Source organism: Copidosoma floridanum, unplaced genomic scaffold (assembly GCF_036245765.1).
Source record: "Copidosoma floridanum isolate Cflo_tuat_1 unplaced genomic scaffold, Cflo_Japanese_pri ptg000009l, whole genome shotgun sequence".
Lineage (NCBI taxonomy): Eukaryota > Metazoa > Arthropoda > Insecta > Hymenoptera > Encyrtidae > Copidosoma > Copidosoma floridanum.
This window is the reverse complement of record NW_028321886.1, coordinates 10,463,485-10,480,165: the sequence shown is the minus strand read 5'-3', so window position 1 is coordinate 10,480,165 and position 16,681 is coordinate 10,463,485. Positions and strand designations below refer to the sequence as shown.

Sequence of the window (16,681 nt, the reverse complement as noted above, 5' to 3'; positions counted from 1 at the left end):
TGCAATCTAAATGCTCATTTCCTGCGGTATCAGCGGGGCTCGATGTCTCACGTCACATGAGCATATCAGCAGCATCACGATCATCATCATCGTCATCATTATAATCATCATCATCAGCTCCCGTTCTGTGCTAGTGCTCTCCCTGCACGCAGCTACCTATACTGTTTAGTCTCTGTGCTTTTCGCTCACTCGAGCCGACCGAGAGTGATGCATGGAGAGCGAGTTCCACTCTTTGCCGGGTAACAGATCTGCTATTTTGTCATCGACGGTTCAGACTGTGCTGGGAGAAAAAGAAAATTCTGTATCATGGAGGGCCAGGAGAGGGTGGGTACCTACTTACGCTTGCACTTAAATTTTATTTTTGCTTAAACCATCCTGTCTTACCAGTCAAACAGTTTTTCGCGCGACGCTTGATGAAGCGTTGTCAAGTTTAACTCATTGGTTTTGTACGATCGAACAGATCACAGTCACTTGATATCAATGTAAAAATCATTACCTACATTTGAAATTGTACATTACCTACTTTTAAACTTGGATTTCAGTCAGGTGAGTACGTAACAATATTTATATGTAGAGTTTCCGTGTCGTTTTATATCATTGATGTAATAAACTTATGTTTTTGATGAAAAAAAAAAAAAAAAAAAAATTATAATTAATGATACAATAATCTTGAGAGCACTGTGTAAAACTTGAAAATACTTTTTGCACGAATGACTCGGTAATTGAACATGATTAATCCTACTTGACCTAATGCTCAAGGGTCACACACGATACTTTTCCGCGACAGAAATTGCCGTCTCAATTTGTCATCAATTGAAATGCTGCGCATGTTGCCGTCACCTAAGTATTGCGGCAAAGCTACGTGGAGGAAAAGAAAAAAAAAAGATTTTCGGTAGTCTTTTTCCATTCGTAAAAACCCTCAAGTTCGTGCCCAACAGAATCCGAGCTCGAGATTGGGCCTGGAAGCGATACGCGAGCTCATCTCGGCCGAGGAGCCGGACGTCCTGGTCCAAGAAGTGGAGGAGGAGCCGGGCTCGGGCCGCGGCGACAACTACACCTCGATGCTGTACAGACTGAAGGTGAAGGGCCTCAAGCGACTCGCCAACAACGGAGGAGACGAACCCTGGGAGCGCTCGATGATCTACAAGGTGCTGCCCGAGTCGCGGGAGCAGCGAGACTTTTTCAAGAGCGAGACCCTCTTCAGGAACGAGGTAGTCTTTTACACAAAAGTCTGGCCGGTCATGGCGGAGCTACAGACCGGGGGCAGGACAGTCTTCACCGGAGTGGCCAAGGTTTACGTGGCGCGCGACGACCTCATCGCCATGGAGGACCTTAGGGCTCGGGGCTTCAAGATGGCCGATCGCAGGAAGGGCCTGCAGGTCGAGAAGCTCAAGCGCGTGCTCAAAGCTCTGGCCGGCTTTCACGCGCTCAGCCTCACCCTGAGAGATCTCAGGTATTTTTCCCTCTTCTCTGTCTTCTTTCGGTTACGCAGAAATTCAGCTCACCAAATAATAACTTTTGCCCCATAACTACCGATTAATTTCACACTCGCTCTCGTTTTTATACAATAGTTATTTGCAACAAGAGCGAAGAAGAAATATATTTACAATAATTAGTTTGAGAGAGAAAGTCAGTCGTACAAGGGGTGTCCTCCCGTGCGGTGGAATTAAAGAGAAAAAAAAAAAATAATCGTTTGTGAATCGAAAGGCCGCAGGCGTTCGCCAAGCTGTCGCGACAGGACGCGGAGCCGGGGGAGAGTATCCAGGAGACGTTGTTTCGCATGGAGAACGCGACCTGGTATCGGCGCTACTACCGCGCGGCTACGAGCAACGCTATCAAGATGGTCTCGGAGGGCCTACCCGAGAACCTGGAGACCCGACGGGACGAGATTCTAGGTAAATTCGGGGCCTTTCTCAAGGAGGACTCCTTCTTCCGTACCATGTGCGAGCTGACCTCGCACCAGGGCCCTCTCACCGTTTTCTGCCACGGGGACTGCTGGACCAATAATTTTCTCTTTCGGGACACCGACGGCGCCGCTCCCTCACCCTCGGAAGACTCGGAGGTTCGTCTCTAAACAATATATTTTTTTTTTTCTTCCGAGTGTGTCAAAATTCGTTGTGTTAAAACTTTTTTTTTTTTTTTTTTTTTTTTTTCTCTTTTGTTTTCCCCTACGCGACGGCAGGCCGTTTGCTTGGTCGACTTTCAACTATCGCGCGTGGGCTCGCTGGCGCTGGATCTGGCGTATCTATTCTACTGCTGTACCAGCGGGGACGTGAGGAAGGCTTTTATGAATCAATTGCTGCAGCACTACCATCGTCACCTCATGACCTCTCTGTGCACCTTGAATCCTACCGCCGAATCGACGAGAGATCCCATCGTCATGTGGAGCTTGTAAGTAACACCTGATGCACACTTACGTGCAATTGAGCGAGCAACGTTGAATCGTACAATTTACAGGTTGACGGAGGAGATGCGTCGCTGCGGCCGATTCGGTTTGGGACTCGCCGTGGACATGCTGCCGATCAGTACGTGCGCGAGCGACCAGGCGCCAGATCTGTACGAGGGCCAGGAGGCTAGCGCCGAAGTTGAGCACAGTATGCTGGTACCTCCACCCGCTAATGCAGAGTGCACCCGGCTCATGACCGACCTCGTCGTTGAGCTCATTTACAATCGTGCTCTGTAAACCTTGCTGATGCTGCTCACAATATGTGTACATTATAGTATAGTGGTTATTTCGCTGCGTTGAATAACGGCGCGCATGAGTCCTTTTGATTCATCTTTTGCGAACGTTCATCATATTATTCCTAGTCATGAAAGATGATGACTCTGAACACTTTCTTTTCGTAACTCTATACTATTTTATAGAAAAGTAATACCTAATTTATTGCCAACTTAGATTATAATGTGTATGTCATACAATGATGTCGAAAGGAAAAAAGAAATTCAATTTATATATTAAAATTTAGCAATAAATGTATTATTTTTCTACAGTTTCAAGTTGAACAGACAGAACTCAAACGAATTATTTATATTTTAAATATACAATTTTATCAATATTCATTATATTTAGATGTAAAATAGATAAATTTGGTTGAGTTTCAGGGAAACAGAATTCACATTTTGGAGTCTTCAGACTTTTATGTATAAGTAGTTTACCTTTTTCCCTTAAAAAAAAAAAAAAAAAAAAAAAAAAAAGTCATACTCAGCGTAGTTACGTTGATCCGGCGATTATCATAAAAAAAGAAGGTTTTTTTTGTAAGTTTCATTGAGTAAATTTACGTTGTATACTTTTACCAATAGTATATTGTATAAAGTCGCCAGGTAAATTACAGTGTCATTAATTTTACTGCAAAATACACAACTTATGAACATGAAAATTTTTTGTCAAGATTTGAAATAAAATAATAATTGCCGTTGTCTTTTAGCAGTTTCTCAAATTACACCAAGTTAAACTGGGTGCCAACAATAACGCCTCATTACTCTTGAATAACATTCATTCACAATATTTTTTGCCTTTTTTGTTTCGTCATTTTTTTTTTTCCCTCTCTAATAATTCATTTTTGAATAATACATCGTATTAAAAGGTAAGTAAAGAAACAAAGTCTCTTCTTTTCAAATTTTACACTGATAAAACAGAATTTTTTTCTTTTTCACTAACATATATTTTGAAACATTCCATAGCTTCATTCACTTTCTACAAAAATGAGTTCGACTCTTTCACGATCGCACTCTATTAAAATAATTACTTTCTGTTTATCAATTATACGCGTAAAAGCAGTTTAAAATTCAATTGCACGCTTTGGCTGGACATTAAATCTGAATTTAATTAATGCCTGTAAATGTTTATGTAGTTGTGAAAAAAATAGAACATTTAAATAAATGCTGTTTAGTAAAAAGAAATTATGTAATAATCTTCATTGACTTGGATAAATCTCATTACTACAAATTTGAGAAATTTCGATAAGCCTAACGCCTGTTAAATATCTACAATAAACGGAATGACAAAAACGCTGTCATTTTAGCCCATAGCGCAATTTTTGAAATCAATAACCATTATTTTTTCCACATTATTCTATTCATCCTGAGAAAAAAAATCTGATGGTTACAATCTAAACGCATCTTAGTGTTTCGAATGCAATTAAAGAAACGAGTCCTCTGGCGGAACACCTGTTGGCCTTTTCTTTTTAAAAAAAATTAGTAGTTGCAGGCTGCAGGTTACCACCTTCATACAAAAACTTGTTCGTTATCTTTATATGCCATTTTGGCCTCACGACAACATGATTCCACGTGACACATGTCAACATCTTCGAAAGGAGCTTTACGCCGCCTGTTGTGGAGGCGTATGCGGCTGCGTTGTCTGCGGACTTGGTGGCTGTGTCACTTGCGGCGGTTGCTGTTGTGGCGTAGAAGGCGTCGCGGGAGCCTGATGTTGCGACACGCCAGTTGCTTGCTGTGAATGAGTTCCAGATGCTCCAGTCTGTCCTGCCGAGTTACTGCCTGGTTGCCAAGGTGACTGATGCTGATTCTGAGATGGCGGCTGTTGTTGCTGCTGCTGCTGTTGTTGCTGTTGCTCTTGAGCAAGTCGCTGATGTGCTTGCTGCCGCGCTCTAAACTCTGCAGCCTTCAGTTGCTCGAGATGGAATTGCTGTCGTTCCGTGATTAGCTGTTGTCTCTGGTATTCTAGACCCTCTCGTTCTCGCTCCATCGTCGTCTCCAGCTCTTCAAAGTGACGTAACTTAATCTCGAGTTTTTTCATTTGAGTCTCAACAAGAAGAGCAACGAGGGATTTTATTTTCCTTTCCTCTACAGCTGCTAAATGCTTGGCTTTCACAGCAGCAGCAGCTAAGGCAGCAGCTGCTGCTGATTGTAGTTGAGCATCTCTGACAATCTGATGAAAAAAAAAAAAAAAATTATTTGGAGGCTCCAAAAATGAGTTTCGAAAAAAGATTAAATATACTTTAGTTTATTTGAGAAATTTATTACCTTGTCCTTCTTTTCTTTGTCTTTGCTTACTTCACTGTCGTCTTCACTTGCTTTGGATTCGGTTTCGTCGCCTTCTTTAGGTGTTGCCACCTCCATTTTTTCAGGCTCTTGTGACTGCGCTACTGGTTTTTCATTGCTTTCATTCTCAGCGGGCGGTGTTTCCGATTCCTTCTTTGGAACTTCTGCAGGTGATTCGCTGCTCGAGGTCTCTTCTATTTTTGTAACAAGAGTTTCAGTGTCATTACCAATACCACTGGTAGTACTTTCCTTGGGCTTCTCGGTAGCTGTCTCTTCTTTTTTGGTGCCATCGGCTCCAGCTGTAGATTGGGGGGAAGTTGCAGCTACGGTCGACGAGGCTTGACTCGAAGCATTCATCGCATTACTATTCGATTCTTCGGGAGGCTCAGGGGGACCTGTGCCAGCAATTCCTGACTGTGCAAGACCAGCTGCTGGATCAAATTTACCTGAAAAATATAGAGAAAACGTGTACTTTCGATATGTACTGGTATTTAGAAAAAAAAAAAAAACGTGTACAAATATGATTACGTGTTACCAACCATCTGAATTGGCACTTGCTTGTACATTCTTTAAATGCTGGTCCAATAAAGCAGGAGGCACTTGATCTTTGATTGCAGCAAATTCTTCCATTGCCGCTTTTGCAGCACTTGCCGCTACCCTTGGATCAACTACAGATGCTAAGAAGGCCACTGTACTCATGACAGGATTACCAGCCTTTGAGAACGGTATAGGCTGATATGCCAGCGGACCTAACCCCTCGGGCTCCTCCAAGTAAGGATCTTCTATTGGCAATCTCAAAAAGTGTAGGATGCATTCGTCCTGAGTCCTCGAACCGACGTGCTCGCATACTTTGTTCCAGTCATCTTTGTGAAGCTCAAGGGCCTCAAGCAGTAAAAGTGTCTCCTGCTCCGTCCAATCACGCGTTGCTCCCGCTGCTTGTTTATTCTTGAGAACAGCGGGTTTCTTTGAATACTGGTCGATTTTCAGGCCAAAGTTTGCCATTGGACCGATTGCAGCAGCAAGCTTTTCGTCCGTAATCACGGGTTTCTTGTCGAGATCCAAAAGAGCTTTGGCTGCAGATGGCTGAGGCGTTTTAGGTGGATTGGGATTGACCGGAGCAAGACCAGAAGGTGTATCCGACAACACGTGGAAATGTGATGTAGGTGGTGGACCCATGGGAGTAGGCCGGGAATCAGCGTCCACTTGATAATTTATCATGCCCCATTGTTCGAGGAAGGCATGTACGCGCATGATAGCGCAAACATCGCCAGCCAAATTACGCCTAAAAGAAATATTGCGTGATTAAGCGCAAAACCGAAATACTGTTAAATGTGAGTTGTAATGAAATATATTTGATGATTACCTGCATGCCGTCGAAGTGATGTATTCAGTGGGATTCAAGCGATAGGTGTCAATCATGAAATTCCTGTATGCTAAATAAATTTCTGGCGTCTTGGATTTGTTTTTGCCGTTAAAAAATTCGGAAAGAGCTCGCTTCTCGATTGTGTGAATGGAATTGTAATCAAACCATGCTGAATAACTAGGCACCACAATGTGATGAGTTTGTTCCGTGACATTGTCTTCCGGTTCGTCACTTTTACTGCCATCACCTCGTTCTTTGCTGTGATCTCTTTCTTCCCTGTCCTGAGAAGTTTGAGAATTGCTTTTGTCCCCTTCGACAGGTTCATCAAGATCAGCCATGTTCCCAGATTTTAACGGTTGCAACTCGTTGTCTTGTTTTTTGCTGGAAATTATACCACCTCCAGTAGTACTGTTTTGACTTGAGTTTGATGTTGCATTGGAAGTCACAACTTCCATTATCCTTGGCTCCGCTAGTGGATCCTCCATGCCCTTTGTCAAATCTTCTTCCTCATCAACACCACCCCTGGATTTTTTAGGGCCTGATGAGGAATTTGATATACCTTGGACACCAGAAGGACCGCGTCCGCTAAATAATTGTAACCAACAAAAACAGCTTAGTTAATATGTAAGGCATTCATTATCATCAAAATACTCTAAATTTAATAATTTTTTTACCTTTTTCTTTTACCCATTTTTGGTGGAGGAGATGGCGATCGTTTCCTTTTTTGTTTTTTAGCTGATGAAGGTGGCGCTGATTGAGACATGAAATCGTCAACAGATAATCTGTATTTGTGAATTTTTTTTTGGCCGTTATCATCAACCTCGTAATCTTCTTCATTCATCCACTCATTGTACTGTTCTAAATCTATGATCCAGTTAGCTCCAACTCTATATGTGGATCTGAAATTTTTTTTTTTTTTTTTTTTTTTTTTTTTCAATAATGTCATATAGTACAAAACTAATGATTTTTCTTAATCAAGTACACAACATCAGCATACTTAAAAGCGTAGTTTCCTAGTGTTGTTTCAGGGTATTCCCAAGGAAGATCCAAGTTGATCCAGGAATCGTAACTATCAGGAAAGTAGTACCAGTGCAACAAAACAAATCGATCTCTGCGAAAACACGGCCTTGCATATTCTTCATCCAAACAATCAGCAAGAGGATAAATTATATGAGTAGCCTCGTCTTCACTTTCTGCTATTGTTCCTTGATGCCGGCGTACCAGTTCTTTGACTTTAGCAGCTGAAGCTTTATCAACGTCAGATTTCACAAATACATTTGGAATAATTAAACACCTACTTTGTACTAGTGCACGCTCTATGGCAATGAGCATTTCTATCATTCTATCTATTCTTGTACCAGACTAAAAAAATTAATACATTATACAATTATTAATGTGTTCTGGAGTAAACAAGTAACTTGTTAGAGTACCTTTCCAACCGGAAAATCGAATCTCCGCCATCCTTGTTCCTGCTTAAACCTAAAAGCTGTCAATAAAATTTGACACAAGCCACCTCCTGGTTTAAAGTCTAAAAAGCATTTCATCTGAAAAATATCATTATCAAGATATTAAATGATTCAAAAATTATATGTGGAGGATTGAATTGTAACGATAATTTGTACGTACAGGAATCTTCGTCATAGGAGGTTTATTAACATTCTTTCCAAGATTATCTTCTTGAAATTGAAGAATCTGTACAATTAGCGTTGACAAGCTTTTGTTTGTTGGAGGATCCGTTTGTATATACTGTAAAAATACAATGAAAACAACAATAAAAGACTTGTGGTGTTAAATTTTTTAAAGACAACTGTCATCCAAGTCATTCATCGACAAAATCATCCAACATCAAGCAAATTTGAGCAGTAACAGCTACTAGACAAACCTAGACAAAATCTTCCACTGGAGCAGACCGAGTGACGTAGTAAATTGCTTATTTGAGTACTTAAAATATCAATAGATAAAAGAAGGAGGGGGAGAGAGAGAAAAAACAAAAACAAAAAAGTAATGCAGTATGCAAGCGCGCGCTCACATATATAATTGTATATATATACACAGAGAGAGAGAGAGAGAGAGAGACAAAATATAGCGTTGAAAAGCACGACGCGCACGAATGGCCCGGTGAATAATATAGGTTATGGAGCTGCAACCAGTGGAAAGCCGCTTTACGCGAATCAGGCGATTCTAAATCATTGATACACGCGAGAGAGCGAGTCCGGGTTGGCACCCCGTAATTCATCGCGTCTGAACGAAGAACACCAAGACGCCGAGGACGGCAGGGGTTTTGTAAAAGCCCTAGCGTACACTGTACACACAACAAGCAGATATAACGACCAAATCAGCAACTACTGGAGACAGCTTCGATTTGCTCACCTTCTTGGCGTTCTTAAGGAGCCACTGCTTGACCGCGTCGAGCTGGGCCAGGACCTCCGACGAGTCGAAGAACTTGAGATTCGGGCCGCCGTCTTTCTTCGGGGCCGCGAGCATCTTGCAAGCCGGTCTCTGATGCGTAAGTATCCTGACTCACGGGAGCAACTTACATGTACGCACGCACACGTTCAGGTTAACGTTGGTTGGCGCTGCTGCCACCACCGCAAGCTAACACGCTAAACTCCCAAGCCGCGAAGGCAACTCAACTCAACTTTCCTCTCCTGCCGTCGAGTTGTTTGTCCTGTTGTTGGGTATACGTATACCTACAGTGCGTAATATGGGGCTATAATTCGGCGCTGCGCCCTGCATATATACCGGATACCCTGCAAATACCAAGCCTAGGTACATATATATATACTCTCCACCATGCAATCATGCATACTATACAGTTTCCCGGGTTTTACCGCTGTATCTTTTCCTCCATATTCCATTTCCATGTAACAATTATTTGATATAACAATTATTTATGTGAGTGTGTGTGACCCCTCGATGTAGTATAATGACATTAATGACTAGGTAATGACGTTTTGTGTGTCCCTGCACTGTTTACAATGCATGTGTCGGGTTCGGGTCATTCGAGTGTCCAAAAGTCCCGAAGAGTTGCGACGACAAGGACGCGGACGAGGCTAACGCAACGTTGTATCCTATATGTATAATATACTTGGAGGAGAGAAAAAAAAAAAAAACTTGAACCAACTAAATTATATTTTTTAATTTTTTAAAATTTGGACAAAACGTACAATCTGTAACAAATTTTTTTATCTTACCATACAAGCATACTTACCATTTGAGTTTCGATTTAAGAACTAAAAATACTCTTTAATTGTATTATTTAACGGAGGGCCAAGGAAATACTAATTTTAGTTGAAACATTTTATACTTTCATACGAATTATAAACTGATCAAATACTAAATTGTACTATATGAAATTATTTTTTTTTTTTTTATTGAAAAACAAAAAATTCTTTTTAATCTTCATTTTATTATAAAATTTAAGACTTTTTCAATACATTAATTAATTTTTTTAAATTATGAGTAAGTACAAAGCATGGAATATAAAAAAATGCTTAACTTGTGTGTACATCTGACACACTTTCAATTCTTGGATTTTAGAGCAAAATGTCCACTTTGCTCTCATTAGACCAAGAGCTGAGGCCCGAGGGTGGTCAAAATCTTAACCAGCCGCCTCTCCCATCAGAATTGATGAATCTAATGATTCGTGGAGATTCAGAATATTTTAGTCATATTTCATTCTAAAAAGGGTTTCGTTGGTATTTAAGAAGTGCCACATGGTCTATTTTATAAAACAGCCGCAACTTAAACCAATGGACAGAAAATAAAAAGTTGTCGATTGAAAGTGCCATTTGCGGCAAGATTCAAATGCATCTTGTACCCGAAAATCGACCTTCAACAAAATATACCCCCTACAAAAAAACAAAACCAAGCCACAACTTTGCCAGTTGATTTTTTTTACAGTAATTTACTCCCTTAATCAAAGTTCCGGCAATTTTCGGATTCAATAAAGGTGAAAAAATGACCTTCCCGTTCCGATCTTCCTATCCGGATCTTATCTATAATACTCATCTAAGATAATAGATGCGGTATTGTAGATACGATTATAGATACGATCACAAAATCTGTTTTTGAAGGCCGATTTCTGGGTACAAGATGCATTTGAATCTTACCGTAGATGGCAGTTTCAATCTACAAATACATATTTTCTGTCCATTGGTTCAAGTTGCGGCTGGTTTATAAAATAGACCACATGGCACTTCTTGAATACCAACAAAACTCTTTACCAGAATGAAGTATGACAACAAATGTTTCGGATCTCCACGAATCATGAGGTTCATCAATGTGGGTGAAAGTGGCGGCTGGTTAAGATTTTGACCACCCTCGGGCCTCAATTCTTGGTCTACATTGTCTCTTCTTATTGTGCAGGGTTTCTGTTTCGATTCGGAGCTCGCTCGGGCCGTATACCATATAACTTTTTTTTGCTTCACAGGCCTATATGTTATAACATAGGCCGATGTACAGAAAAACAGTTATATGGTAGTGTACATACCTCTCAGAGGTTAATACACTGTAATATAAAAAAAAAAAAAAAAGTTATATGGTACGGACCCTGCACTTACCTACAACAAAAGGATTTATTTGCTGCGCCATGCTAGTCAAATATGGTGACCAAGCCAAATTTAATTCGACTGACTCTACCTATATACGCTTTTCTCATTCTAATCTTTCTCTCTCTCTCTTTCTCGACGTGTTTTATTGTCATTTTATTGAAAAATGCGCCCTCTACGTACTTTTGCCATCAAGGCCTCTTGTACATGAGGTCAAGTCGAGGTCCTGGCGACACGACTGTCCCAAGTTTCGGAATATCATCAACGGGAGCTGCTTAACGATTTGTTATTAATTTAGTGTAAAAAAAAGCCGTAGGTACTTTATTTATTTCGCGTCTTGTAGTACGTATAACAACCAATCGAGTCCCATACGTGCTTTTTCATTACGTGTCCTACCAATACTTGGCTTCGTGCTCGCTAGAACCCCGGACCTGGACTGGACCCGTTTTTGCGTTTGTTTCTTTTTTTTTTGTGGTGTGTGTGAGGTGCTTTATCGTTCGTGTGCGGGCAGTGCGGGCCTTCGATTTGCGTGACACCTAGCTACTTATATTTGTGCGTGGTGCTAGAGAGAACCCAGCCAGCAGCCGATCTGTAGCATCACCACCCAGGCTCATTCTCGGTGCGTTTTGCTGTGCACACTTTTCTCGTACAACTTTTAACTTATTTCAAGTATTTTTGGACCTCTTTATTGGCCCGTCGTAGTTGTTGATGCTTTTTGCTGCAAATTTTCCATCCTTTTCCTTAAATCTTCTTTCTTACTCTCTCTCTCTCTCTCTCTCTCTCTCTCTCTCTCTCTCTCTCTCTCTTTCGAGAACATCTTCAACGAACAGCAGCTGCGTTTTACTTATTTCAATCCATTTAAAGTGTGTATAAGCAAGTAGTGCGCTTTTTTTCATTTTGAACGATGGATTATCATCAGTTTATATTTTTTAAGTAAATGATTACGCGGTCATGGTGTAGTTAATTTACGTGTTAAATGTTACCAGGATTATTCGTCTAAAGTATACAAATATGTGTGTGTGTGCGTGTATAATGACTTACGATAAGAAATACTATACAGCCAGCTGGTTCGTCCGTCGTTAAGTTAAAAATTGAAATTGAGGTTAAATATATACTTGTTACGCGTGCTGGCACATTTGCAAATTCAAATTTAAAATCCATGCTTGGATTTTATTTATTTGTAAACAATTTATGCGATGTCATTTTTTAATGATAGATACTTACCCAAGGGCGTTTTATCTACAACGAAAATGAACAAATTTTTAAAAATCGAGAGATACGATATTTAGACTTTTAAATAATAACCCTTCAAATTCTGGGTTTATAAAACAAGCGCTTAATTTACAATACTGTGCGCTCTAAAAATAAAAATATTTATTTTTTAAACTTTTGTTTAATGAACAGATGCATAGAAAAAATCGTAAAAGTATTTTTAGTGTTTGTTCGTGGACATATAATATTTTTGGAATACCTGATTCTAAGACTCTTACAAGAAAGAAAATTATTTTCTAAATCGCAAAAGAAATGAGATATGCATATATATATGTCTTAGAGTGCAGATGCAGATTGCAGACGCTTGTAATTTGTAATATATATAATAGCTATATGTACGGGTTTGGTTAGGCGCCGCCTCTGTAATTTTTTAATACTGCACACAACACAGGTTTCCGTTTTATTTCTATCTTCGTACATCTTAACTCAAGTACTTGATAAGTACAATAGCCTCTGAATCGCTTCATACATATTCTAGACTTTCTCAAACATTATTCCAAATGTTTTCAATATTACTTATTTAAAATACATTGGGGAAAAAAAAAAAAAAAAAATCAAGGATCTCAAGTATGCTTGATTTCTACGTTTCTTAGATAATATTTCTCGTAAAGTAGACACTAAATTTTTTAGCAGTAAAATCCTAAATAACTCGAAAATTTAAAGAAAAAAATTATCTTTGAGTGACAGCCTATTTCTTAATTTTCATTAAAATCTGTTTATTTCGGTATTAATAGCGAAAGCCCTTTGATTCACTTTAATGCAAACGTGGACTCGTGTAAATAAATAGGTAAGTAAAGTACCTTTCATTGGTTTCGTCAAAGAAAAAAATTTTTGTCATCTTGAACCATAAGTAAAGCGATTTTTTTGCCCATTAGAAGCTTAGATGCAAAGCCACACGCCTAATTATAAAACCATGAAATCTAGTACTTACAAGTATAATATTCTACAACAATCAGTATTAATAACGTATACGTATTGTGAGATAAAGAGGCTCTGAGAACAGTGAGTGCACAGAAACAAGGAAAAAGAAGAGGCTTCACGAGTGGCAATGCGAGCATAAGTACATAGGTATTTTATCATCGTCATACAACATCGTAGAGCCGCGAAGCACAAACTATCGCAGTTTTTCCACTAAGCTCGTACAACGGACACGCGTGTAGGGTGTGATTAACACGCGATCGTGCTTCCGCGAGTCGCGAGGTGAAAGGAACGGAGCATGCAACAAGCTTAACGCGTAAAAAAAAATTCGGAAATGAATTAAAAATAAAAAAATAAAAGGTCGTGTGCGTGAGAATCGTCATCGTAAGAGCTCCGTCTTTTTTGACGACGTGTCTATCGGTGATCGGAGATCGGAGCTGCGGTTGCGTGTGCAGCCGGGGAATCTCTCTTTCTCTTTCTGCATGATTGCAAGCTATCTGCGTAATCTGTACATACCTACATATATGTTGCTTTTTGGGCCCGATGAGAACGAATGAAAAAATAATTACTTGATCCATTTGTTCGTATGTGACCGATGAATTGTACCTATTTACTTGTATGTACCTAAGTACATACTATATATACACTTGTTGCCCAAAAGAGCTGGGTGTTCTTTTCTGACGCTAAAATCTAGCCCGTTGTTCAAAACGGTATCAGCTGCATTTTTCCATTAAATCGTTGACAGCTTGATGATTAAACTACACTTGGCATTGTTGACGTATGCCTCAAAAATATCCAATTATTATTTCCTTCTGGTGTTTTCCAAGTAGCATCTACTTATACTTATGTCCGGTATTATGTTACTTGTACGAGCTTGTGACGTGTACAATCAGATCCGACCCGTAATAGCTATAGTGGGCCAAGACTTGGTATTTATTTTTTATTTCCCCCCTCTCAGTGGTAAACACACGCCACGAAAGTGCATGGAACAAAATAATGCAAAGTTTAATTGTTTCAAAGCTTTTGGCAGCTCCGGAATACAAAAAAAAAATAAAAAAAATAAAAAAATTAGACAACGCCTACTTAAAACGTACACAGTTATGGTCGCGTGAATTCAATCATTAAAAAAAAAAAACCCAAAATTGAGCACAAGCAGCTGTACTCATCACTGCTTTTTTTCTATTGAATGTATATCTGCAACGATAAACACATACAGAAGTAAACACATGTGCGCGGGCCCTGTTGTTGCAGAGTCATCAGGGAAGGACATCTAGCCATCAGCCATACCTATAAGTCAATCATCACCAAGTCAGTCGAGCAATCAACAGTCAACCCGAGCGAACGCCAAAGCTCAAGCCAGCCTGGAACAACATGTTCATTATTGACTGGCTCACCGGGGTTTTGGGATTCCTTGGTAAGCATATGCCACCTGCCACTTTTGGCTGGTTCAACGGGATTTCTCGCGTGTGCTTTGCTTTGTTCTTCTTTTGTTTCACTCTAATACTCGCTTTGGTATACTTACTTTCGTGCAGTTGCACAAAACGACGATCGGTGTCATTTTGGCGCGATGACGAAGGTACGCGCAATTCATCTTTTTTTTTTTTTTTTTTTTTCTCTTAAAGCGCGTGTTAACACTTTATGCACAAGTGGATATTAGAAGAAAAAAAAATTATTATTATTCGTATTTATGTTTTTTTTAATTGTTATCGTTGAAGATATTACTTTGGTCACTTTTACCAAAATTTTTACGATTCATTCCACAAGTCTAAAAAACTTTAAATTCATAGAATTAATTTTTTTTTTTTTTTTTTTTTTTTTTTTTTTTTTTTGATTGTGGGAGTGTGGCTTTACTGGTTTTCAGCATATAGTAGTACTCCATGTACTCATGAATTTGGTGTTTTTTTTTTTTTTTTGCAGGATTATATAAAAAGAGTGGAAAGTTACTATTCCTTGGACTTGACAATGCTGGCAAAACAACACTACTTCACATGCTTAAAGATGACAGACTAGCACAACATGTACCTACATTGCATCCAAGTAATTGATCTTTTACATAAAAGTTTTTCCGATTTTTTCCCTCTTTTGCATACAATTTTTTTAACTTATTAAAACATTCACCAATAAAATACTCATATAACATCAGTTTTATATTTACGTTTTCTTTGTTACACAGCATCAGAGGAATTGTCTATTGGCAACATGAGGTTTACCACCTTTGATCTTGGTGGTCACTCTCAAGGTATGAATTACTTGAAATATTTTGTTATTTCGAAATTGGCATTTGTATAAGCCAACTTATTTGATTTGTCAATTCCATCGTTTCAGCCCGAAGAGTATGGAAAGACTACTTTCCTGCGGTAGATGCCATAGTGTTTTTGGTAGATGCCAGTGATAGGACACGGTTACCTGAATCTAGAGCAGAATTGGAAGCACTCATGACTGATGAACAATTGAGTGCATGTCCGGTGCTTATTCTTGGTAATAAAATTGATAAGCCTGGTGCAGCATCGGAAGATGAACTGAGAAATTTCTTCAATCTTTATCAACAAACGACTGGAAAGGTAAAAAATAAAAACTTTGCCTTGCTATAAAAAGTATTCGGTTACAAAGACGAGCTTTTTTTTCGTTTCAGGGAAAAGTTGCACGTTCTGATATCCCAGGCCGTCCATTGGAACTCTTTATGTGCTCAGTACTGAAGAGGCAAGGTTATGGCGAAGGTTTTCGCTGGCTTGCACAATACATTGACTGAATACACGTGAATAAAATCTAAAAATTTAATCTTCCCAGTAATTAATGACTCAAACACTGGATCATTTTCTATATTGGCGTTAGTAAAACAGTCTAAATTTGATTTTTACAAAACAAGAAAATTTATATCATTAATAGGTGAGGGTTTCTGTGAATAAAGTGAAAAAAAAAAAAAAAAAAAAAAAAAAAAAAAAAAAAAAAAAAAAGTCAGGAATGTTGTACATGATGATGGTGATGATGATGATGCTGAAGGTGATTAGCTATAGTTATATAAGATCGGTACCTACCTGTGGTAGTTAAGTTACTGAAAAACAATACATTCTCCGTAACGAACTTTATGGAATTCTTGGAATTTTTATTCTCTACTTTTAGTGAGTGCAGTGGTATACACTAAAGAGTGGTTGAAGCATTTTTGGTAATAAAATTGTTCATAAGGCAATTATTCAAGAAGTTCCGTAGTTATAATAGTTCATTTCACTGCAAAAAAAATTTGTATCTTTGCCATACCGGTAAATTTTTCTTACCTTACATTCTAATGCATTTGGAGGTATCATTTATTCATTATAGTGAACTCAAAGTTTGAGACATTTGAATTTTTCGCCAACTAGACTACTGGGGTTTCGGTAATGTAAAGATAAACGTTATTCAACGTTTTTAAATTGTAATTTTAATTATGAACCAACTGATATTGAAATTATCCAATCATCTTTATGTTATTATTATGATTCTTTTTCCATTAAAAAATTTCCAGAAAATTTTATCAAATTAAATGAGCGAATAAAAGAATACAAACCTAAATCAATAAATCATCGTAAAAAATTAATGAAAG

General features: G+C 38.9%; 3 protein-coding genes across 12 annotated transcripts; 2 read left to right on the top strand and 1 right to left on the bottom strand.

The window, feature by feature from the left end:
* Nucleotides 1-96: 96 nt before the first annotated feature.
* LOC106638092 (uncharacterized) lies at nucleotides 97-3,173 on the top strand. Its single transcript, XM_014351121.2, has 5 exons — nucleotides 97-324; nucleotides 939-1,453; nucleotides 1,708-2,062; nucleotides 2,183-2,391; nucleotides 2,458-3,173. Exons 1-5 carry the CDS (start codon nucleotides 307-309, stop codon nucleotides 2,681-2,683), a joined length of 1,323 nt encoding a protein of 440 aa, XP_014206607.2. The 5' UTR covers nucleotides 97-306; the 3' UTR covers nucleotides 2,684-3,173.
* Nucleotides 3,174-3,188: 15 nt separating this feature from the next.
* mor (SWI/SNF- related protein mor) lies at nucleotides 3,189-9,067 on the bottom strand. Its single transcript, XM_014351120.2, has 9 exons — nucleotides 8,735-9,067; nucleotides 7,991-8,110; nucleotides 7,795-7,908; nucleotides 7,362-7,726; nucleotides 7,039-7,263; nucleotides 6,365-6,949; nucleotides 5,541-6,283; nucleotides 4,984-5,447; nucleotides 3,189-4,888 (listed from the first exon to the last, which is right to left on the bottom strand). The coding sequence occupies exons 1-9, from the start codon at nucleotides 8,846-8,848 to the stop codon at nucleotides 4,319-4,321; spliced, it is 3,300 nt and encodes a 1,099-aa protein (XP_014206606.2). The 5' UTR covers nucleotides 8,849-9,067; the 3' UTR covers nucleotides 3,189-4,318.
* On the top strand, nucleotides 8,549-16,563 carry Sar1 (Secretion-associated Ras-related 1). Of its 10 annotated transcripts, XM_014351126.2 has the most exons (7): nucleotides 11,762-11,777; nucleotides 12,921-12,973; nucleotides 14,356-14,518; nucleotides 15,022-15,141; nucleotides 15,278-15,343; nucleotides 15,430-15,665; nucleotides 15,737-16,563. In XM_014351126.2, exons 3-7 carry the CDS (start codon nucleotides 14,476-14,478, stop codon nucleotides 15,851-15,853), a joined length of 582 nt encoding a protein of 193 aa, XP_014206612.1. In that variant the 5' UTR covers nucleotides 11,762-11,777; nucleotides 12,921-12,973; nucleotides 14,356-14,475; the 3' UTR covers nucleotides 15,854-16,563. The 10 variants fall into 10 exon arrangements, with proteins under 10 accessions (XP_089445483.1, XP_014206618.1, XP_089445480.1 ...); XM_089589357.1 differs by lacking the exons at nucleotides 11,762-11,777; nucleotides 12,921-12,973 and adding an exon at nucleotides 8,549-8,870; XM_014351132.2 differs by lacking the exons at nucleotides 11,762-11,777; nucleotides 12,921-12,973 and adding an exon at nucleotides 10,951-10,971.
* The last annotated feature ends 118 nt before the right edge of the window (nucleotides 16,564-16,681 follow it).

What these genes read in the sequence shown, in the direction of transcription:
- LOC106638092 (XM_014351121.2), top strand. An exon ending in CACCCTCGGAAGACTCGGAG is followed by an intron (nt 2,063 to 2,182) that starts GTTCGTCTCTAA and finishes ACGCGACGGCAG; the next exon opens with GCCGTTTGCTTGGTCGACTT. An exon ending in CCCATCGTCATGTGGAGCTT is followed by an intron (nt 2,392 to 2,457) that starts GTAAGTAACACC and finishes TACAATTTACAG; the next exon opens with GTTGACGGAGGAGATGCGTC.
- mor (XM_014351120.2), bottom strand. Translation starts at nt 8,848, where the DNA reads ATGCTCGCGGCCCCGAAGAAAGACGGCGGCCCGAATCTCAAGTTCTTC. An exon ending in CTCCTATGACGAAGATTCCT is followed by an intron (nt 7,909 to 7,990) that starts GTACGTACAAAT and finishes GATATTTTTCAG; the next exon opens with ATGAAATGCTTTTTAGACTT. An exon ending in ATCACTTCGACGGCATGCAG is followed by an intron (nt 6,284 to 6,364) that starts GTAATCATCAAA and finishes TATTTCTTTTAG; the next exon opens with GCGTAATTTGGCTGGCGATG.
- Sar1 (XM_089589357.1), top strand. Translation starts at nt 14,476, where the DNA reads ATGTTCATTATTGACTGGCTCACCGGGGTTTTGGGATTCCTTG. An exon ending in CGGGGTTTTGGGATTCCTTG is followed by an intron (nt 14,519 to 15,021) that starts GTAAGCATATGC and finishes TTTTTTTTGCAG; the next exon opens with GATTATATAAAAAGAGTGGA. An exon ending in ATCAACAAACGACTGGAAAG is followed by an intron (nt 15,666 to 15,736) that starts GTAAAAAATAAA and finishes TTTTCGTTTCAG; the next exon opens with GGAAAAGTTGCACGTTCTGA.